The sequence below is a fragment of the Lactuca saligna genome, chromosome 2, assembly GCF_052625555.1.
Source record: "Lactuca saligna cultivar CGN05327 chromosome 2, ASM5262555v1, whole genome shotgun sequence".
NCBI lineage: Eukaryota > Viridiplantae > Streptophyta > Magnoliopsida > Asterales > Asteraceae > Lactuca > Lactuca saligna.
In genome coordinates this window covers 175,295,450-175,319,549 of record NC_136418.1, presented here as the reverse complement: position 1 = coordinate 175,319,549, position 24,100 = coordinate 175,295,450, and the positions used below count along the sequence as shown (strand labels likewise).

Genomic DNA, 24,100 nt, shown 5'->3' with positions numbered 1-24,100 from the left:
GGGCGGTTATGGATAGAAATTTAGTAGTAAAAAAAAAAAAACCCAACCCATAGGATGATGAACCCTGTGTTGTTGTTTTTCATATACATTGTTAGTATGTGTGTGAAATCATTTGAATTGTTTGTTGAAGTGATTAAACCCTAACACCCATAAAATATGTTAGTTATTTTCTAAAGCCGAAGTGGAGTAGGAAAAGTTTCTGCATTTTGATTTGTGGAGTGAAACGAATGTGGAAAATATGTGTTGGTTATTTTCCAACTCAAATAGTTGCAACATTTTCAAGAGGTGATGATGAGAGATATTTGGTGGAATGGGAGGTATTAGACAATTAATATACTTTATTATTATAGGGATGCAAAGTGTAATTATGTAATCCATATATATTTCTTATGTACTCTATTATTGAGAGAGAGAGATAATACGTGATTTTTCCACCGGAGGACTTGACTTTTTGGTGTGGTATTCCTTTTTCTTTATAAGGATTGAACATGAGAAATTAATAATACTTCATTCACACATAGTTCCAAAAATGAAGTTCTGTATTGCTTTTCTCTCTTCTAGTCTTGTAATGTTTCTGATTTGTGGTTGTAAAGGTGATAATGAAAGCGATTTCCGGGCATTGCTGTCGTTCAAATCGATGATCAGCAGTGATCCATACGGAGCTCTAAGCTCATGGGGCAACACAACTTCCTTTCATTTCTGTGAATGGAATGGTGTTTCATGTGGGAAAAGGCACGGAAGAGTGACTGCTCTAGTACTCAAGTCGCAAGGCCTAGAAGGCATGTTGTCTCCATATGTAGGGAACCTGAGCTTCCTTGGTTTCTTTTCTCTCTTCAACAACAGCTTTCAAGGAAGCATCCCTCATGAACTGGGTCGTCTATCCAGGATACGTGTCATCGTTCTTGGCCATAACAAATTCAACGGACTCATTCCAACCAACTTGTCTCGTTGTTCTAACATTGAAAAGCTTGTACTCAATCATAACCAGCTAGTTGGAAGCATACCCAAGGAGATGGGTTTCCTCTCCAAGCTTAAAATTCTTGTAGTTGAGGATAATAAGTTAACAGGTGGAATCCCAGCTGTCTTGGGGAATTTAACATCCATGAAAATCTTCTCTGCAGCTAGAAATCCATTGGGTTTGGGTGGGAGCATTCCAGACACCTTAGGCCATTGGAAAAGCTTAACAACATTATACCTTGATGGTTGTAGCTTATCCGGAACCATCCCTCATTCCCTTTACAACCTCTTGCTCCTAACCAATCTTTCCCTGGCTGAGAATCAGCTTATTGGTGTTCTTCCCTCAGCCATAGGTGCACTGCTCCCTCATCTTGAGTCCCTTCAGTTACACCATAACCAACTCACCGGACCTCTTCCACCCTCCATATCTAACTGTTCCAAGTTAACAGTTATTGAAATGAGCGATAACAATTTTATTGGCAGGTTGAAAATCGACTTTTCAAGACTAGAGAATCTCTATTCTGTGACCATAGGGAGTAACATGTATGGATTTGGAGAAGCTGATGATATGAAGTTCATCGATGCTTTGAAAAACTGCAGCAGATTAGCAATTTTGGATCTTTATAACTCCAGCTTTCAAGGAGTGCTGCCCACGTCAATTGGTAATCTGTCTAATCAACTTAGTTTTTTGCAGTTAGGAGGAAATCAATTTTCTGGAAACCTTCCTTCAAGTATAGGTAATCTAGTCGGTTTGACCGTTTTAATTTTAGAAAACAACCAATTCACGGGAAAAATTCCCTCCGCCATTGCAAGTTGCTGCTCTCCTTGATAACCGATTTTCAGGGCCAATTCCAGATGCCATCGGGAACTTATCATTGTTGAATATACTTTTTTTAAGTTCTAACAGATTGGAGTCGCATATCCCATCAAATCTTGGAAATTGTCGTCAGCTAACTCAGTTAAACCTTTATAACAATAAACTCAGCGGCAGAATACCTAAACAACTTCAAATTCCATCTATAACCATTGAATTAGATCTGTCTCAAAACAACCTGTTTGGATCTGTTCCAACAGAGGTTGGTGACCTCAGGATGTTGACTTCTTTGGACTTATCTGATAACAACTTGTCAGGCCATATTCCTAGTAGCCTTGGTGGTTGCACTAGTCTTGTATTCCTGTCTCTCAAAGGAAATTCATTTCAAGGAACATTACCACCATCATTAAGTTCCATGAGAGGAGTTGAGACACTCGATCTTTCTCATAATAATTTATCAGGACAAATTCCTCGATTCTTGGAACGCTTCTCATTACAATATCTAAACCTATCCTTCAATGATTTCGAGGGCCAAGTACCTGTTGTAGGAGTGTTCGCCAATGCAACTGCATTCTCACTTTTGGGGAATATCAGGCTTTGTGGTGGCTTGACTGAGCTTGGGTTACCCAAATGCAATGAGACGCATGATAAACATAAAAGGAGATTTCCTTTGTTCGTAATAATCATTCTCACAGCATCTGCACTTTTTGCCATATTATGTTTCGTGTACATATGGTTTAGAAAAATCAAGGGTCAACCATCTCAATCGTCTACAAATCAACGATTCATCAAACTATCATACAATCAACTTCTCAAGGCTACAAATGGTTTCTCTGAAACCAACCTGATTGGAGAGGGTGGGGTCAGCTCTGTTTACAAAGGAATCCTTGATGATACATGTGTTGCAGTCAAAGTTGTGCATCTTCAAAATCAAGGTGCTCACAGAAGCTTTCTAGCAGAATGTGATGCATGGAAGAGTATCCGACACCGCAATCTGTTGAAGATAATAACCGCATGTTCGAGTATTGACTTTAAAGGAAATGACTTCAAAGCTTTGGTATATGAGTTCATGCCTAATGGGAGTTTACATGATTGGTTGCATTCAAATGTAACTACAACTAAACTGAACCTTCTTCAAAGAATAAATATTCTCATCGATGTCACATCCGCACTTGATTATCTTCACAATCACTGCCTACCAACCATTGTTCATTGTGATTTGAAACCTAGCAACATTCTACTTGATGATGATATGGTGGCCCATGTTGGAGACTTTGGTTTAGCTCGATTCCTTGGAACAAATTCGAACCAAAACAGCACAAGTGGGATCAGAGGAACAGTTGGGTATGCACCCCCAGGTAAAAAAAAGTCATGTATTCCAATATTGTAATACTTATTTATAGTATTATTAGTTACCTTTTTTTTTCTAAAGTAATTGCTTATAAGTTTCAGAGTATGGTGTGGGGAGTGAGATGACAAGTAGTGGGGATGTCTACAGTTTTGGAATACTATTGTTGGAGGTGATGACAGGGAAAAGGCCAACAGATGACATCTTTAATGAAGATCTCAACCTTCATAAGTTTGCTGACATGGCCTTGCCAGACCATGTAACTGATGTTATTGATGATGGCCTTTTAGATATTCTTCAAGAGGATGCTATTGCTACACAATATACTTTAGCATATGCAAACAAGATAGAGGATTGCTTGGCTTCAACCATCAAGATTGGGGTATCATGCTCTGTGGATTCTCCACAACAACGGATGAATATCGAAAATGTTGTTCATGAGTTGCAGCATATTCTGGAAAAACTTCAACATATTTGAGGTGGAATGTTTCGGGGTGTTAATTGGAAGATAGTAGTATTGTATTGAAGTATTTGATAAATATTGTGTTTTTATGGATGAAAATGTGAAATAAATGGAATTTTGAATAAAATGTCAAGTCAACGCACAAATTGAGTAGATAAACAAGACATCTCGAAGAGATGTTGAAGTCAAATCGAAGGTAAACAAGGCCCAAGTATACAAAACCTTGCTCACATCAGTCTCATAGTGCAACAACTATTTAAGACAGAATATTTGATTGGGCAACCCACAAAAACGTTGGATTTAAAAATTGTACGTGATATTTTTCTAAACCCAAAATTTAGTTAGAATTTTTTTTTTTTTTGACGCGTATTGTCAAATGAATTTGGAAAATATATCTTTGAATTGTCAAAGTCTTTGTAGCTAAAATTTCTAAACCAAATGGAGGTTTAGAAATAATTGGTATTCCATTTTCCAAGTCAACTTATAACATTTTCAAGAGGCCTCTCTTTATAAGGATTGAAAATGGGAAGTTAATAAATATCTCATACCATCCTCTTTGGGTTTAAAATTTAAATCGTCTAAACAGTTTAGACGTAAAGTTTATCAAGTGTAGTCCCAAAAATGAATACTCGAGTCGTTGCTTTCCTCCTCTTGTTTAGTGATGTAATATTTGTGATTACTACCAGCAGTATCTCTGCTTCCAATAATGAGACCGATTACGAGGCGTTGTTGCAGTTCAAGTCCATGATCACCAATGATCCATACGGAGCTCTAAGCTCATGGGGCAACACAACTTCCTTTCATTTCTGTGATTGGAATGGTGTTTCATGTGGGAAGCGCCACAAAAGAGTCACTGCTGTACGAATGATTTCATAAGGCCTAGAAGGCTCGTTGTCTCCACATGTAGGGAATCTCAGCTTCCTTCGTTTCTTTAGTCTCTGGAACAACAGCTTTCAAGGAAGCATCCCTCATGAACTGGGTCGTCTATCCAGGCTAGGTGTCCTCGATCTTCGCTATAACAAATTCGACGGAGTTATTCCAAGTAACTTGTCTCGTTGTTCTAACCTTGAAAGGCTTGGCCTTTCTTATAACAAGCTAACTGGAAGCATACCCAAAGAGATTAGTTTCCTTTCCAAACTTACTTTACTTATAATCGATAGTAATAAGTTGATAGGTGGAATCCCGCCTGTTTTGGGGAATCTAACATCAATGCAAGTCTTCTCTGCTGCCTTCAATCCTTTTGGTGGGAGCATTCCAGAGACCTTAGGCCGGTTGAAAAGATTAGAACAATTTGGCTGTGGTGGTTGTAATTTATATGGAACCATCCCTCACTCCATTTACAACCTCTCACTCTTAACTATTTTTTCCTTGAATAATAATCAACTTATTGGTAGTCTTCCCTCAGCCATAGGTTCGATGCTCCCTCGTCTTGTGCAACTTCAGTTGAGGGATAACCAACTAGTCGGAAATCTTCCACCCTCGTTGTCTAATTCTTCAAAACTACAACTTTTTGAAATGGGTAACAACAATTTTAGTGGCAAGTTGGAAATCGACTTTGCAAGACTAAAAGATCTCAATTTTTTATCCTTAGGGAATAACATCTTTGGATCTCGAGAAGCTGATAATATGAAGTTTATCGATACTTTGAAAAACTGCAGCAAATTAGACACTTTGGATATTTTCAATTGCAGCTTTCAAGGAGAGCTGCCGACATCAATCGGTAATCTATCTGATCAGCTAAGTTTTCTAGAGATGGGAGGAAATCAATTTTCCGGAAACCTTCCTTCATGTATAGGTAATCTAGTCGGCTTGACTACCTTACTTTTAGATAATAGCCAATTCACGGGAAAACTCCCCTCCACCATTGGCAAGCTTCTGAAACTGCAAGTTGCTATTTTCACCCGGAACCAATTTTCAGGGCCAATTCCAGATACCATCGGGAACTTATCATCATTGAATCTACTTGATTTAGGCTACAACAGATTGGAAGGCCATATCCCAACAAGTCTTGGAAATTGTCATCAACTATCTGAGTTATACCTTGATGACAATAACCTGAGTGGCAGAATACCTAAACAACTTCTTCAGCTTCCATCTCTAACCATATCCTTAGATTTGTCTCGAAACAACCTGACTGGGTCAATTCCAACACAAATTGGTGAACTCAAGATGTTGGCGTCTCTCGATTTATCTGATAATAAATTATCAGGTAACATCCCTAGCGCCCTTGGTGCTTGCACTAGCCTTCTGTTCCTATCCCTCCAAGGAAACTCTTTTCAAGGCATGGTGCCACCATCATTAAGTTCCATGAGAGGAGTTGAGACACTCGATCTTTCTAATAACAAGTTATCAGGCCAAATTCCTCGATTCTTGGAACGATTCTTGTTACAATATCTAAACCTTTCCTTTAATGATTTTGATGGTGAAATACCAATGCTAGGAGTGTTTGCCAATGCAAGTGCATTCTCAGTTTTGGGGAATACCAGGCTTTGTGGTGGGTTGCCTGACCTTGGGTTACCCAAATGCAATGAGACACATGATAAACATAAAAACAAGTTTCCTTTGTTCGTAATACTCATTCTGATTGCATCAGCACTTTTCACTATATCGTGTTTAGTGTATGCTTGTTGTAAGAAAATCAAGGGCAAACCCTCTCAATCATTGACAAACGGACGATTCATCAAAGTATCATATGCTCAACTTCTCAAGGCTACAAATGGGTTCTCTGAAGCCAACCTGATTGGAGAGGGTGGGGTCAGTTCTGTTTACAAAGGAATCCTTGAAGATCATGATGATACATGTGTTGCAGTCAAAGTTGTACATCTTCAAAACCGAGGTGCTCACAAAAGCTTTCTAGCAGAGTGTGAAGCATGGAGGAGTATCCGACACCGCAATCTGTTGAAGATAATAACCGCATGTTCGAGTCTTGACTTTAAAGGAAGTGACTTCAAAGCTTTGGTATACGAGTTCATGCCTAATGGGAGTTTACATGATTGGTTGCATTCAAGTGCAATAACATCACGATTAAACCTTCTTCAAAGAATAAAGATTCTCATTGATGTCGCATCCGCACTTGATTATCTTCACAATCACTGCCTACCAACCATTGTTCATTGTGATTTGAAGCCTAGCAACATTCTACTTGATGATGATATGGTGGCCCATGTTGGAGACTTTGGTTTAGCTCGATTCCTTGGAACAAATTCGAACCAAAACAGCACAAGTGGGATCAGAGGAACAGTTGGGTATGCACCACCAGGTAAAAAAAAGTCATGTATTCCAATATTGTAATACTTATTTATAGTATTATTAGTTACCTTTTTTTTTTTTTTCTAAAGTAATTGCTTATAAGTTTCAGAGTATGGTGTGGGGAGTGAGATGACAAGTAGTGGGGATGTCTACAGTTTTGGAATACTATTGTTGGAGGTGATGACAGGGAAAAGGCCAACAGATGACATCTTTAATGAAGATCTCAACCTTCATAAGTTTGTTGACATGGCCTTGCCAGACAATGTAACTGATGTTATTGATGATGGCCTTTTAGATATTCTTCAAGAGGATTCTATTGCTACACAACATACTTTAGCATATGCAAACAAGATAGAGGATTGCTTGGCTTCAACTGTTAAGATTGGGGTATCATGCTCTGTTGATTCTCCACCACAAAGGATGGATATCGAAAATGTTGTTCATGAGTTGCAGCATATTCTGGAAAAACTTCAACATATCTGAGGTGGAATGTTTCGGGGTGTTAATTGGAAGATAGTAGTACTGTATTGAAGTATTTGATAAATATTGTGTTTTTATGGATTAAAATGTGAAATAAATGGAATTTTGAATAAAATGTCAAGTCAACGCACAAATTGAGTAGATAAACAAGACATCTCGTAAAAAAATTAACATTGCACAACTTTTAAAAAGAGATGTTTAAAAAGAGATGGGATGTTGAAGTTAAATCAAAGCTAAACAATGCCATGTATACAAAACCTTGCTCACATTAGTTCTCATTGTGCAACAACTCAAATTTACATTAAACAAGAATGTTTTTTTTTATATATATACAGGAATCAAACAGTGGCCAATAACCATAACACAACATATGAAGAAATGGCAAGAAGAAACCATGCAATGAAAGCCAAAGCTATGGAGATTTGGAAAGTATAACATGAGAGTGAAGGCTGTAATCTGCAGATATCAGTGTCTTTCATGAACAGAATCATCACTCCAGCTGATGAGCTAGCAGCTGCAAGTGATAGAATCACTGTCACCTGTGTGAGTCATGTTTTGTTATTACAAAACTATATATGTCATCCTATGAACTTTCAGTTGTGATCAAACTACTGAAGAATAAAGATCATACTGATTAATTATTATGATGGTGTTGGAAGGTTGAAAAATGGAATTAATTACTAACCCAGTCACCAACCAGAAGAAAGCTTAATAGGATATGATTGTGGAGATCTTTGTTTAACCTAAGAGCATGAATATCAAGACATGCAAGTCCAAAACTCCATAACACTTGTAGTCCCATTGCTGCAATTAGATAGCTGAAATTGATAAAGATGAACTAATAAGTTAGAGCTTTTGCATTGTAGACAGATACATACAATCAAACAATGCTAGATGATGGATACACATATGCACATGTTGTTGATTATTTTCTTCACACAGAGTCGATTTTTGCATGCTAAAATCGATTGTTGATGATTTTCTCTATTTCCAGAGGTGAACAGGGTCCAATATGTCAAACCAACAATCCACCACACTTAAACTAATATAATCACAAACACTTAAATCCTATCATTACTGAACCCCACCATTTCGTGATGTTATCAGGAAAGTTATCCAACTACATATCTTATCAGTTATCACAGCTACAAACAACGCAAGATTGAAATCCCAATTGAAACGGAAACAATAACAACTAAGATGAGAAGCCCAAATTTCGAATACAGTTATACTCCAATTAAGAACAGCATATCAATAAATTTGTGATGTGTGTGTGTGAGAGAGAGAGGGAGTGAGACCAGAAGGAAGTAGCGGTAGAGAAGCCAGAAGCAGACGACATGACAGCAAGAGAAGCAGCAGCAAATAAGCACTGGCACAGCCTCAACGCAAGCCCACTGGGTTTCCCAGGACTCCCAAACAACGATTTCATCTCTTTCACTCTGCGTTTTGATCGGCGAAAACGAAAACGAAAACTACAAATTGTATCTGGCTACATGGATGGATGGTTGATGGGTATTTTGGGGGTTTGTGGAAATTGTGGATTGTTAGAACATTCCCCTAAATGTAAAGGCAGGTAGACCCACAATCTGTCGCCATCTTTGCAAAGAATATGCGAAGCACTTGATGTTGCCTCCTCCTCCTTTTGGTTTTAATTAAAGTTGAAGATGAGGGAAACGATTATAATACACAAGCAGCTGCGTCAATAACGTTTATTAATTTCAATAGTGAAAACGGGTTTGGATGTCATTATAAAATCACCTTTACGGAAAGTGTTACTTTTTTAATTTCAGAAAAAGATTTAATTAAATAATAAATTTCATGTGGGAAAGTTAAAGGAATCAGAAAATTGAATTGAAAAACTTAAAAAACATGTTGATTGTTGGGTAAATCGGATTGAAAAAGCCGATTTTGTTAACGTAACCAACTTTTCTTTCAAATTTTAATTTCCGGATATGATTTAGTTTCATGGTTTTAAAAGTGACTGCAAAATATTAAATCAAAAAAATTAATTCAATTTAGCTTAACATGTTTTAGGTATTTCATTAAACGTTATTTAATGTTTTAAAAATTGTTTCGAACGGAACCATTCAACTAGTACACATTTTGTGTTTATTCTTAACATGAACAACCCTTTTTTTTTTTTTTTTTTTACAAAAACCTCTTGTAAACCAATTAAATTAAACTGATTAAATTTAATAAAAACACATGGACGCATATAAATTAAACATTTTACATAAAAAACTTTGATGATCGTTTTGATATCTATTTATATTTCTTTGAATAAAAACATATTGTAAACCTTAATATGTTTTAGGTATTTCATTAAACGTAATGATGTTTTTAATGTATTTGTATTCATCAAAAATATTTTGTTTCGATATTATATTATATTTTATTTTTGATGTATTTTGATTGATATAAAACTTATGGTTATGTGTTTTGTTTAATGTACTTCAATTGATTTACAACTTTTTTTTTATGAATTGTTAATGCTTTAACTTGTGGAGGCATACTTAATTTATGTATGTATCTGTGTATGTATGTATGTATGTATGTGTGTGTATGCATATATGTATTTCTTTTTCGAACGACAACTTTATTTAAAACACTGGACTAGCAAAAAAAGCAGCCGGGAAAAAGAAGAAAAATTATATAATAGCAAGATTCACGTTTTGCAACCATCCTACCCAATTAATATCCTTCTTACACCTACCATCAGGCCAACGAAAAGATTTTATAACTATATTATCAAAAATAAGGGAAGCCTTTGGTTTTGTAGCTCCAAAAATCATAGAATTCATGTACTCTCATATCATCCACTAAGACACATAAAAAACACACTCCAAGATCTGTTTAACGAAATTCAGGAAATGCAAAGCCTTGAACCAAACTAACCAATCTGCATAGGAAGACAAACTTGGAGCTGGAAAACCCCACCAACGATAGACTTGAAAAATAACGCTAGCCAAAAGAGAGCAATCAAAAAAAGATGAGAGGAAGATTCCACTACGCGTTCACAAATCAGGCATAATAAATTGAAAAATCAATACCGCTCCTATATATGTGTAGGAAAAAAATTCTAGAAACCGGATTAACCCGATGGTCCAATCGGTTGAACTAGAAACCAATCACCATATCGATTCAACTAAAAAACTTGTTTTTAAAACATTGATTTTATGTATATATTTGTCTTGTATATAATATAGTAAGAATATGCAAAGTTACATTATCTACCAAATGGTTTCTAGCCTAGCGATATCCGGTATCGTCATCTATGGTTTTGGTTTTATTGGTAGTTTTTGTATTTAGTGGATATAAAATTATCGTTTTATTCTTATTGTTTTTAAAACAATTATTATTATTTTAATTAAGTAAATAAAATAGTCCTTGCACACCGGCCATCTACCCTTACTCCTTTCTTTTCCGGTAACACACACACCAACAACCTCCTTACTCCTTTCTTTTCTGGTAACACACACACCAACAACCTCGTTCTGATGAACAATGACAAACACCATATGCTTGCTAAAACTAGATAGGAATCGATGCAAACATGGTGACCTTAATTAACAGCCATGGAGGGGAGGGGCAGGTAAAAAGACAATAGTCACTGAGGCAGAGGCGGAACCAGGAATATTCATAAGGGGTAGTCCATATTTTTCGGTGAAAAATCATCTTATGGCACGCTTGTATCTTAGACTCTTAGTTTAAGTATTGTGTATCTACTTAAATTATAAGAGAATGGTAATAGAATGTGGCACTTTTGAGATAAAACCAAGTTGATAATTAACTTACAAGCTACACCAGAACAACTTATTGTATCGCAAGATAACATCAAGTCAAGAGTAGAGAGACAAAATCATCTATCAATGTCAAGTTTATAACCATATTCTGTAGAGAGGATTCAAATGTATAATACTAAATCACATAAAGCAAAATTACAAGAAACAGAATGTCACTAGAGCATTTATGCAAACATCTTGTGTGCATATCACTGGTGTACTAGTATTTAATCATGTAATTTTGTATGAAAGGGTAAAAGAAAGTAAGAGCACCATTTACCAAAATTACATATAGATTGTATGACTGATATCTACCTTATTATTTATGAGTTTTCTCTCTCTCATTTGTGAACCTTAGCATTGTCAAGTTGGGATCATACTAGTGAGTGGTTATGTATTAGGATTAGTAACTAAAGTGAATCATTTAGCATCTAATATAACTTGTATGACGTGAAGATTGAAGTCACATCTAATGGCATCTAACCCTTCAACACTTCCATTCATAGTCTTCATCAATATCAACCAACCTCTTCTTCATCTAGTGAGAATGGCTGCCATAACCCACTAATACCACCACTGATTCATTGCACTATAATCACACCTGCAAATAAAATAAAAGAAGATAAATTCTCGTTTTCTCTGTGAATCCCATCAAACCCACACACCCTTCTCCATTTGGCTTTGAGAATTAGTATAAAATTCAATACAAAAGGCACTTTTGATGGTTATCATTTCAAAAACTTATTTAGTAATCTATATTTCACAATTACTATTGTCATAGACATTCTTTAATAGTTAACATTTTTAAAAGTTTTTTTTTCTAGAAGTTAACTAATTTTTATATTTTTTATATATTATATGGTTAAGGCATGTCATGATGCAATGTGTGATTTAGTCGTTTTTATAATGTCCAATGCGGGTTTGTTAAGTGTGGCGCACAAATAATGTGTCAAGATGCGCCTTAGCGCTATATGGTGCGAGCTTTTTTCAGTGTCCGACATTTTAGGGAAAATGACTTGTAAGGGTAATGATGTTTTACCCGTGTTCACATTATACCATTAACGTTTTTTTTAACAAAAAATACCATTAAAATGTGTTTTCTATACATAGTTTACCATTGGTAACCGGATACAATAGGTATCCCGGTAATTTATTTATTTAAAAAAAAAAACAAATTATGTGGAAAATACGTGGCTCACCCCTCTCCATTAAACACCCTCACCCTCAATTAAACACTCTCAAAGCACGATTAAACACCCCCATACCAAGATCGTTGTGTAGGGTTTTCTCAGTCGAAGTTTTGTTTGAGATCAATCATGGCTGGTCCATCTAATGCAAAAGGATCAACTTACATTCAAGTAGATGTTCATTACGATGGAATGTTTTCCCCCATTCCTCATCTTATATACTACTTGAATCAAAAAACGTCAATTACAGATGTCGATTTTGGTGGATTAAATTTCAAGGAGTTCATTCATGTTCTTGAGGATGTCACAAAGGGGAAGTGTCCTGTTGTCTACTACTGTCTTGGGCATAAGTCAATGCGTGATGGGTTGACACCACTGAAAAACGATGATGACTATAGGAGGTTTCTTGATGTTGCACATGGTAACGAGGGAAAGATTAATGTATATATTGATCACTACAACGATTCGGTGCTTGACTGGATAGAGGAAGAAAAGGAAGAAAAAAGTGTTGATAGTGAAAGCTCTGATGAAGATAAAGACTCGGTCATGTCTGATGCTCTATCTGTTGATCATGAACCCGATGAAGAGGTAATACCATTGACTAAATCTGATGATCCCTTTCTTAACTATATTAGTGTTGTCCCTAGAGATGAGTTTGTTGATGAGGATGATGATTCAGATAATGGAACCAAAGAAGCCCCAATTTACCCTTTTCATGACTCAACTCAGAAATGGGATACAATGCAACCCATCCTTGGTATGAGGTTTTGTAACCCTCAAGAACTTAAACAGCTTGTCTCAAACTATGCAGTAGCAAACGGTTTTAACCTTTGGTATGAAAAAAATGATAAAACTAGGTTGTTAGTCAGGTGTTGTAAAACTAGTGAAGGAAAGGCAGCATGTCCTTTTAGACTATGGGCTACTTGGATGAGCAGTGAAAAGTCATTCCAAATTAAGTCCTTACGTAATGAGCATAACTGTGCTAGAACCTTCAAGTTTGGGTCAGTTGTTACTTACTCATGGATAGGGAAACATTTTGTTAATGATATTTTAGAAAATCCCAAAATGAGTTGCAGGGAAATGAGGGATAAAGTTGGGGAAATTTTCAATGTGAAGGTTAGTGTTGGACAATGCAGGAATGCAAAGAAGTTTGCACTTAATGAGATCGAAGGCAGTTTGAACACACATTATGAAAAATTATGGAGTTATGGAGCTGAGATATTAAGAGCTAATCCAGGGTCAACAGTGAAAATTGGGATGGATACAATGCCTGATTCCACAATTTATTTTTCTAGGATGTATGTTTGTATCAAAGGTGTAAAGGATGGTTGGATTGAAGGATGCAGGAGGGTTATAGGTGTAGATGGTTGCTTTTTAAAAGGTATTTGCAGAGGTGAGCTTCTTTCAGCTGTAGGTAGAGACGCTAACAACCATATTTACCCCATTGCTTGGGCAGTAGTTGCAGTTGAGAACAAAGAAACTTGGAAGTGGTTTCTAAACTTACTACTTAAGGACATTAACATGGGAAATGGGGTAGGATTAACCTTACTTTCTGACCAACACAAGGTATTTATCCTAACTGTTTTTTAATTGGTTACCGTTTTATTTATCTTAATGTTATGTTTATCTTAATGTTATGTTTATGTTGCATGTTTAGGGTCTTATTGAGGCTGTTAAAGAAAGAGTACTAGATGCTGAGCATAGGCAATGTGCTAGGCACGTCTATGCTAATTTCAAGAAAAAATTTAAGGGTGCTGCATATAGGAAGCTTTTTTGGAGGGCTGCAAAGGCCACAACTGTGCAGAGGTTTGAAGGTATAATGAAAGAGATTAGGGTGATTGATATACAAGCATATGATCACTTGATGGAAAGAGATCCAAAATCCTGGTCTAGGGCTTTTTTTGTATTGGACAGGTCTTGTGATGCCATTGAGAATGGTATTTGTGAATCCTTTAATGCTGCAATTGTGCATGCTAGGAAAAAGCCGATTATAACAATGTTAGAGGAAATTAGGAGGTTTGTGATGGATAGGATGTATTGTAAAAGATTGAAGGGGCAGAAATGGAATCTAGCCATATGTCCATCTATTAGAAAGAAAATAGTGGACAAGAGGAAACATCTAAGGTATATATACTTTATTTTATAGGTATTGGTATGTAATTCCCAAGTACTAATTTTATACTATATTCCTTTATTTTATAGGTATTGGTATGTAATTCCCAGTGGAGTGCAACAATTTGAGGTGAGGTCAGTACATGAGGTTTATGCTGTGTACTTGAACCAAAGAACATGTGCATGTAGAGGATGGCAACTAAGCGGTATACCATGTATACATGCCATGGCTGCTATTAGTTATCTAAATGAGAATGTGGAAGACTATGTGGCAACTTGGTTCACAACAAAAATGTTTGGAAATTGCTATAAGTATACAATTAATCCTTTAAATGGAAGTGAAATGTGGCCATCTTGGGAAGGTCAACCTATGTTGCCCCCGAAATGTAAAAGATTACCTGGCAGACCTAAAGTCAACAGGAAGAAGGCTGCTTCAGAAAAAGAAGGTCGTCATACTATTAGCAAGAAAGGGGCTATTACAAAATGCAGCATCTGTAGAGAACCAGGACACAACAAAATAACATGTCCATTGTCCAAAGAAGGTTTTTTTTTCATATCAAGTATCATTCATTTACAAAAAAAATATAAGTATTATCTATTAATGCATTATAAATTTTAATGTAGGACCAAGTACTAAAGCCAAAAAGAAGAAGGGTAAACATGTTCCTGATGTTGAGGATGAGTCTGAATTTGAGATTGAAGAGATGGATGAAGTTGAAAATGAGTATGAATCTGAGTCTGAATCTGAGATTGAAGAGCTGGCTGAAGATGGTGATGAACCTGATCAGGGACAAGTTGATGAACAAGTTGTTGAAGTTGCTGTTGAACCTGCTGTTGAAGCTGTTGTTGAACCTGATCAGGAACAAGTTCATGGACCTGTTGTTGAGGAACCTGCTGCACAACCCGTTGTTGAAGTTGAACAAAGAGCACAACCATTGAAGAGGAAAAGGAAATACTCAGAGAGGATCACTGAAGTGGCATTAAGGAGGGTGGTCATCACCAAGGATGGATGTGGTTTAAGTGTGAATAAACCTGTTACACTGGAATGATTCCCTTTGATGTAAATCTGCACATTAAAAACTGTGCTTTTGTTTGGTTAAGGATGAAATTACTATGCTTGTCTTTTGCTAAAAACCATGCTTGTCTTTTGATGTAAATATGCACATTAAAAACTGTGCTTTTGTTTGTTATTACCCTTTAAATATAATCTACATCGTTCAATGTTGCTTTTACATATGATTCCTTGTTTTTGACCATTATGCCCTTCATATTATTTTTTACCATTATTCACATTAGATCATATTCAAACACAAGATTCTGCAAAGTTGTTTGCAAAGTTGCTTTTACATAAGATTCTTTTTGACCATTATGCTCTTAGGATTCCTTCATTTTGACCATTATGCCCTTCTGCACATTAAGAGGTAAAATTCTGCAAAGTTGTTTGTACAAGGGTAACATTCTGCACATTATTACCCTAATAAGACAATGCATGAATGCTCATTCAATGTTGTTTGTACTTAAGATTAAATCATATTCAAACTTAAGCCAAACATGTCCATATTATTTTTACCATTATTCACATTAAATCATATTCAAACACAAGATTCTGCAAAGTTGTTTGCAAAGTTGCTTTTACATAAGATTCTTTTTAACCATTATGCTCTTAGGATTCCTTCATTTTGACCATTATGCCCTTCTGCACATTAAGAGGTAAAATTCTGCAAAGTTGTTTGTACAGGGGTAACATTTTGCACATTATTACCCTAATAAGACAATGCATGAATGCTCATTCAATGTTGTTTGTACTTAAGATTAAATCATATTCAAACTTAAGCAAAACATGTCCATTCAATCGTATTCAGCAAAACATGTTCATTCAATCATATTCAGCAAAACAACCATAATATCCGATTACAATTTGACATTTATGCCCTTAAAAGTGATACTACAAACAACATAAACAACACAATTACATATGTTTTGAGACTGCTAATTTTTCTAATTATCTTATCAAATTCTTCATCTGTGTTCTTTTTGTAAATATTGAAATCATGGTCCATAATTGCAATCCTCACTTCACAAGATTGTGCCCTTACTTCACAGGATTGTGCTCCCACTTCATCTCTTTTCTTCTTGTTGACTGTATCTTCTTTATTAACCCATTCCCAGAATTTGCATTTAATTTCTGGGTTATCCTAAAACAAATATACAAAAATTATTGAAAAGACCTTACTACATATAGATTAAACCCGACATACCGTTGAATTAGGGCAAACCCTAAACTCTTTTCCAGGATTATCTTTGGTCGTTGAAGTCCAGATACGAGAAGGGTAGCCACAATCACAGGGATTTGCAAAATCAAGTTTCGATTTTGACTTGATTTTCTTCGATCTTGTGTTGGAGGTGTATGTAGAGGAGGAAGCCATGGATTTGAGAAAGCTGCTACAGTCTTGAAGAGTGAAGAAGAAATCGTGCTTTGAGAGTGTTTAATTGAGGGTGAGGGTGTTTAATGGAGAGGGGTGAGCCACGTATTTTCCACATAATTTGTTTTTTTTTTAAATAAATAAATTACCGGGATACCTATTGTATTCGGTTACCAATAGTAAACTATGTACAGAAAACACATTTTAATGGTATTTTGTGTTAAAAAAAAACTTTAATGGTATAATGTGAACACGGGTAAAACATCATTACCCTTGCAAGTCATTTTCCCGACATTTTATTCTCATTAAGCTTAAAATAATTGAGTTTTTGTTAACTTTTTAATATTAAATGCTAATATAACATTTCTAAAAACTTGATATATTTGATATAATTTTATAATCATCTGATTTTTTTAATATATATTTGACCTTACCGTTAAGTCACACCTCATGCAATTTAAGATCTTGATATATTGTATAAAACCTTCATATAATTTGTTAATTTTAAACATATATTACGGTAATATTTTAGTATTTGATATTTATATGATTTTCAAATTTTTGACAATCACTTTTAATATAAATTTCTCTAGTAGTATAGTTAATCTTATTTTGTATAATAAACCAAATAGATAAACTAATAAAAAAAATAATAAAAGTTCAATATTTAAATATAACTAGGAGGTAAAACAAAATGTTATTAAATCTCAAGCCATGGGAATCTAACATTCTCTTCTCTCACAACCCACTTGTCATATAAACACCACATCAAAAAAAAAAAAAAAAATTCTCCTCTTAACACATTTCTGCCAACCCACATAATTTTCTTTAAAAAACATTTAGTAATTTAAAATTATATAAATTAGGCTGAACGTTGTATATAGGTAAATAATATAAATCAAGAAAGGCACATATCAAATTGAAGGGACGAGATGAACTCCTCCATTGACCCTAACAAACATCTACTTTCGCAATAATTGGCCTAACACCAGCAGTACTACGACCAAACTACAGCCCACCATGCATGACTCCGTGCACCTTAAGAGCCAAAATGGATAAAATATACAAAAGCAATAACTGGTTGTAGTTTACCAACTAATAAGTAGTTAGGAGTGATTTCTTCAAATACCTCTAGCTGCATAAAAAACAGCATCGGAGGTGTTTTAATTGTATATAAATATTAAAATAGTCGAGATTTGGGCCGCACTCAGGCTTTTGATTTGGTCGCATCTAAAATAATAAAACATAGAAGAGAAGAGGGAGTGATAGATTTTATTAAAAAAAAAAAAAAATGAAAACTAGTAGTCATAAAAGGAGAAGAATGCTGCGAATACGACACACACAGAGTTCAATGTATAACTACTTGACTTGACTAGTAATAAGAAGTAAGAAGAATAGGTGGGTGGCTAGAAAGTGGAACCAATAACCAATTGGGTGGGTTTTGAGTTTTGTAGTTGACACTTGACACTGACTCACAGCCTGGTCCGCTTAAGTCACGAACGCATTAAAAGCTGTTAATAAATATCAACGTATCATCTCATCTCATCCTCATCATCGTACAACATCCAAATCTTTCCCTTCTCTGCATGCCTGCCTAGCCTACTACTACCACCTTAATTCCATTTATGATGCCATGCAGAGGCTCAACTCAACCAAACCACACAATCTAAAGCTAACATAAGCTTAAGCTGCTGCTTTATGATTATTATTATTATGGGTCGTCGTGGTGGTAAGGTCTTTGTGAGTATACACAACCCCTTTATCATTATCCACCACTTGTCCGCTTCCTCGTGCAATCCTGAAAATCATATAATATAATACAATATAACACCTTTGTTTCTGGTTCAATAACTAAATGGATTTTTAATAATAAACTCAACATACCACCGTGTTGTAAGCAATCCTTCAACACCTACGGGCCCACGAGCATGGATCCTGCTCGTACTTATACCAACCTATTCCATTCCAACAATTAATTACTAAAAACTACAAATATAATATTTAATATTGAATACAGATACCTACCTCTGCCCCAAGACCAAACCGAAATCCATCACTAAATCTTGTGCTTGCATTGTGAAACACAGCAGCACTACAACAACAATTATTAAACCAAACCAATATTACTTTAACTATAAATATGAAATATGAAATATTAATTCAATCAATTTCCAAAACCCTAACCTGTCCACTTGACTTAGAAACAGATCTGCAACTTCTCGGTCTTCCGTAACAATACAATCAGTATGTGCACTGCAAACAAAATCAGCTACTCTGGTGTCATGTTAACCATATGTAAAAACTTACACATCAAACACATAAAGAGAAAACTTCTTTTTCTTGCCTTCCATGTTTGTGTATGTGATCAATGGCTGCATACACATCATCCACAATTTCAAGGGTGCAATTCATTGAACCATACTCGTGATGAAACGAGGGTGCTGGTGTAAGATTCAGCACAGAGCTCGCCCTTGGACCACCATTTATGCTAACACCTAATCAAAAAAAAAAAATATATATATATATAAATAGATATAACATAGTACTTTTTCTCCAATCCATTAAGTATTAAACAAATACCAAACCTTTAGTTTGAAGTTCTATGAGAAGCTCATTAACACCACCATTCTCCATCAGCTCCTTATGAACAAGAAGTGTTTCCTGGTAGTAGTTAAACAGTAACCCACACACATATCATATCATATCATATTACCACCCAACATCAACAAGAAATTTCACATTACATACCATGGCATTACAGGCTGCAGGGTAGTCTGTTTTTGCATCCAAAACTATGTTCTTTGCCATTTCCATGTCTGCAGATTTGTCCACATACACATGACAAATTCCATCTGGATCATGGAAAGTCAAAAACAAACAAGATTTACTACATTGAAATTCCATGCTTCTTGTTGACCTATATCAACAATGTATCCATATTTTTGACTTCTTACCAGCATGACCTAGAACAGGAATTTTTGTTGAAGACTTTATTTGAGAAACAAGTTTATTGCTGCCTCTTGGTATCACCAGATCAATCACATCATCAAGCTGTGCACATCATCACAATACAATTTAGGGGGAAACTATTTTTACATGTTTAGCTTCATATATAACAAGCAAACAAACCTTGAGCAGTTCAGGAATTTCATCTCTAGAAGTCACAAGTCCAATTAGTCCTCCACCAACACTTTCTGGTATGGCCGAAGTAATTATCTAAAAAATATTACAGGGAAAAGTAGTGCAAACTTATGTCAATATGCAATGAAAAAAAAATCATACAAACATATGGTAATTGATTCAAAAAAATATATCTGACCTTGTGCAAGATAGCATTGGAACGTTTTGCTTCCTTTCCCCCTTTCAATAGAAGCCCATTCCCAGTTCGGATAGCCAATGATGCTATCTGTTCGCACACAGTATTAGAAAGAAGAAAAAAAAAATCCAAGACTTGAATAAAACTAGGTGAACAAAAATCTAGTTGAAATTAAGACACATATCCAGACATAATTATAGCAGCATCAACTGATATGTTGTACCTGAACTAGAGCCTCGGGGCGAGACTCAAATATAACAAGAAGCACACCCAAAGGAGATGATGTCTTATCTAAGATGAATCCATCTGAAAGCTGCATTAAACAATACAAGATTATTCTATTTCATTCATAAAATCACAAATCATGATTGTATATTTATAGTATGGACTTTATCACTTTACCTCTGTTCTCTTTAATACTTGTCCAATAGGCTCTTCCATATTTGCAAGCACACGTATGGCTTTCGCAAGACTAGCAACCTATAAAAATATAATAACAAAATGAGACTTAAAGAAAAAAAAAAACTGTATAATTTTATTTATTAATTTATGACTTGCCTTCCCAGGCTTTAGAGCCAACCGAGACACTAAAGATGTTTCATATCCAGCATCTTCAGCAACAGAAATATCAGCTTCATTTTCATGTACAATCACTTTCTCATTTGCTTCAAGAGCATCAGCTATATCAAGTAATATCTTACTTCTTCCTTTCGCAGACATGGCCTTCAATTCATTAAAACATTATCAATAAATCAAAACTTCTACTTATAAACATGATTAGAATAAACCAACTAAAGTTTAAAACATACCTGAAGACGCCTAGAACTTTCTCTTGCTGCTACTGCCATGTCACGTGCATTTAACTCCCCATTTGACACCCATGTATGAGCATCCTGATGAAAAAGTGTACCAATACGCTGTCCTTGAAGTACTCTGACAATATTGTCCCCAGCAAAACCACTTGTTATAATGACAGGGATCCCAGCTTGTGAAGCATAAACAGCAGCTTTGACTTTAGCAGTCATTCCACCTCTTCCTAGCCTTGACTTATCACCAAAAGTAATTGTATTCTCAAGCTTCTCCTTAATGTATGTATAAATTAGCTTTGACTGAGGATCACTTGGTGGGCCACTGTAAAGACCATCCACATCACTCAACAGCACTAAAAGGTCGGCTTTCAACTCCAAAGCTAGCAGAGCTGCCAGGCTGTCATTATCCCAGAAAATACCAGAAGAATCCTGAAATAAATGTAAAAAATGTATATTATGAAAATAGTAATACAATTGAAATGGTTAAAAATGAGAAGCTGATATTAGAATAAAGAAACATACCTCATATGGAGCACGACGGGTACTAACTGCATCATTTTCATTAAATACAGGAATCACTTTATAAGACAATAAAGAATCGACTGTTTCAGTGAGTTGTTTCCTAAATTCTGGACTCCTGAAGTCATTATCAGTGACAAGAAGCTGAGCTGATGTGACATCTAGTTGACTGAAGAGTGTGTCATAAAGTGCCATGAGACCATTTTGTCCAACAGCTGCACATGCCTTGCCATCAAGCTCAACCTGTGGCTTTTGGAGGTCCGCAAAGCTTCAACATATTATTAATTCACTCATTAATATTTATTTAATAACCACTTTCCATTTGCTAATTTAAAATTAAAAGTATGTTTTAGTTGTATCATGTAAGTAAATAATACCTGCTGTGGACTAATTTCCTGTATCTGAGACGCTGTCTACCTGCACCAACAGCACCTGATGAGACCAAGATAACCTCGAATCCTTGAGAATTTAGTATTTGAATCTGCATTTAGGACAAAAGTTCAATCATTAATAATATTTCACAAAAATAGAAAAAAAGTAAAGAAAAATAAGTATGTTGGTTTTAATAATGATTTACCTGTTCACAGAGAGCTCCTAGTCTTCCAAGGGCAAGTCTTCCGTCTTCTCGGGTGACCACAGCTGTCCCAACCTTTAAATAAAAAAAATAAAAAATAAAAAAATTATCGGTTTGTTAATTTACAAAAATAAAGAGTCTATCAACATGTGTTTCATTTACTTTAGTCATCAAATTTAAATGACATTTCATACCAAAAAACTCATGCATGTGGCACTCTATTTTCCATAAAATGTATAAGCTTATGTTGATTGTCATTCCAGAGAGACAAAAGGAATTTCATTCATAATTTCCATTAACAATATTAAACGCTATATGCTAAGAGTTGCATAGAGATTATTATTATGTTCTCCACCCAATCTTAATCATAATTTGCATGGTATTAGAATTTTGCCGAATATCCTTTTTGAGGATTCGTTGAATCATATGCCAAGACTATCTGTGTGATTATTATAAAAATCTTTTCAATTTTCATAATCATCCACAGATAAATAGATAGATTTCCGCTTAAAGGATTAGCCGCACGACTAACCTATGAAAAGGATATAAATACCAAAACGGATTAGAAATCTACATTGATGAAATCACTTCAATTCTTATTAACAACTCAAAACCCTAGCATGATTACTGACATCACACACACAGAAATTATTATTTGAACAGAATAGAAAACCAAATTCACAAATGCAATCTGAAAAATAGCACATCGAACGATTTAGGGATCAAAATCTCGGGAAAACTATAAACTAATCGAACACAACTAGCAATCGAAAATCGATACGATTCCAGTCGATAAGAGAAATCAATGAAATTAAGAGTTACCTTAATTACGATACGCTTCACATCTTTAAGAAATCCACGAGTTGGATCGATCGCCGCCATTATTAAAAGTTTAAGCTCTGTGTGTGTGTGTGTGTGGTGATTTGGCAGCTGCCTTGTTCCTGAATGTAAAGAGGGATGAGGAAACTCGTGAAAGACTCCCTATCGTAGGGTTTCACTGTCTGCTCGTCGACAGCTCCGCATATATATATACAGGGCCGCTGTATGTATAGTCATCCACAGACACACAGAACCTAGAGAGAGATTGATTGACTAAGAAAATCGGGCCGAACTCACGTATATTTCAGGATAGGGAGAGCATGATAAGCTATGATTGGTACAGCTGTCGCGATCGATGTCTTGTGTGGAGATCGTGACACGTTGATTAATATAACTTCGATCTTAGTGGTGTCCTGTGATTGAAAGATACCAGGCTTTTCAATAAGCGTGAGGAGTACAGGAACACAGCCCATTAGGAAAACAAAACATTTCTTTAGGTCGACTAAACCACTAACAATTTTTTCATAGGACAAATTAAAAAATAATTTATAAACTATGGTCTACCTAACATGACAAGATAAAAGTATATGCTACGAAAATAAATTGGTACAATATAATAATTTGTTTATACATCTAATTTCACGATGTTATATTGTATGGTGGTTAACATTTGATATGAAATTAATATTATATTATTATATCTAGATATTAAAATGTATTTGTTGTGTTTTTCGTATCTATCATGTTTTGTACAATCAAATATAAATTAAATAAATAAATTGTTATTTTTGTTGTTTTGTGACGTGCTTAAATATATTTATTTTCGTATTAACAAAATAAAAGCAAGATATATTGTTATGTTATGTTTATGTTAAATAAAAACTTGTCATGTCATTGAAATAAAATATGATATAATTGTCTGATTTAACATCCCTACCAACCAACAAGGTGTATTGGAAATATATTCTTCTTCAAATGGTTAAAGTTCAAGTTTCTTTATATATATATATATATATATATATATATATATATATATATATATATATATATATATATATATATATATATATATATATATGGGAAAAGTAAATATACTCTTAAGGGTATATAAGCTTAGGTACCCAAACACATTATAATACGTCGTTTTGTATCATATAATACATTCTAATTGTCGAATGTTCTTATAATTTAACTTCTAACTTGATTTACTTCCATGATTTTTATAAATTACACATTTATCTTCATCTT

The 24,100-nt window shown here is 35.0% G+C and overlaps 5 protein-coding genes across 5 annotated transcripts; 2 read left to right on the top strand and 3 right to left on the bottom strand.

Moving 5' to 3' along the window:
* Positions 1-419: 419 nt before the first annotated feature.
* Positions 420-7,314, top strand: LOC145030410 (uncharacterized). Its single transcript, XM_078978784.1, is given in 5 exon segments — positions 420-1,761; positions 1,763-3,129; positions 3,224-3,595; positions 4,196-6,841; positions 6,941-7,314. Coding segments are annotated over 5 exon segments (5,991 nt in total). The 5' UTR covers positions 420-529.
* Positions 7,315-7,559: 245 nt separating this feature from the next.
* On the bottom strand, positions 7,560-8,988 carry LOC145032903 (CASP-like protein 5B1). Its single transcript, XM_078981863.1, has 3 exons — positions 8,610-8,988; positions 7,997-8,129; positions 7,560-7,850 (listed from the first exon to the last, which is right to left on the bottom strand). The coding sequence occupies exons 1-3, from the start codon at positions 8,738-8,740 to the stop codon at positions 7,650-7,652; spliced, it is 465 nt and encodes a 154-aa protein (XP_078837989.1). The 5' UTR covers positions 8,741-8,988; the 3' UTR covers positions 7,560-7,649.
* Positions 8,989-13,021: 4,033 nt separating this feature from the next.
* On the top strand, positions 13,022-14,203 carry LOC145030409 (uncharacterized). Its single transcript, XM_078978783.1, has 3 exons — positions 13,022-13,846; positions 13,938-14,114; positions 14,195-14,203. Exons 1-3 carry the CDS (start codon positions 13,022-13,024, stop codon positions 14,201-14,203), a joined length of 1,011 nt encoding a protein of 336 aa, XP_078834909.1.
* A 2,102-nt stretch (positions 14,204-16,305) lies between these two features.
* Positions 16,306-17,925, bottom strand: LOC145032904 (uncharacterized). Its single transcript, XM_078981864.1, has 2 exons — positions 16,651-17,925; positions 16,306-16,587 (listed from the first exon to the last, which is right to left on the bottom strand). Exons 1-2 carry the CDS (start codon positions 16,816-16,818, stop codon positions 16,318-16,320), a joined length of 438 nt encoding a protein of 145 aa, XP_078837990.1. The 5' UTR covers positions 16,819-17,925; the 3' UTR covers positions 16,306-16,317.
* Positions 17,926-18,063: 138 nt separating this feature from the next.
* LOC145032895 (delta-1-pyrroline-5-carboxylate synthase-like) lies at positions 18,064-23,211 on the bottom strand. The gene is made up of 18 exons (XM_078981854.1): positions 22,856-23,211; positions 22,037-22,108; positions 21,837-21,940; positions 21,463-21,727; positions 20,941-21,369; positions 20,690-20,854; positions 20,534-20,611; positions 20,355-20,444; positions 20,135-20,221; positions 19,945-20,031; positions 19,770-19,866; positions 19,564-19,667; positions 19,401-19,476; positions 19,160-19,310; positions 19,000-19,068; positions 18,841-18,907; positions 18,700-18,770; positions 18,064-18,613 (listed from the first exon to the last, which is right to left on the bottom strand). The coding sequence occupies exons 1-18, from the start codon at positions 22,913-22,915 to the stop codon at positions 18,499-18,501; spliced, it is 2,187 nt and encodes a 728-aa protein (XP_078837980.1). The 5' UTR covers positions 22,916-23,211; the 3' UTR covers positions 18,064-18,498.
* Positions 23,212-24,100: the final 889 nt, after the last annotated feature.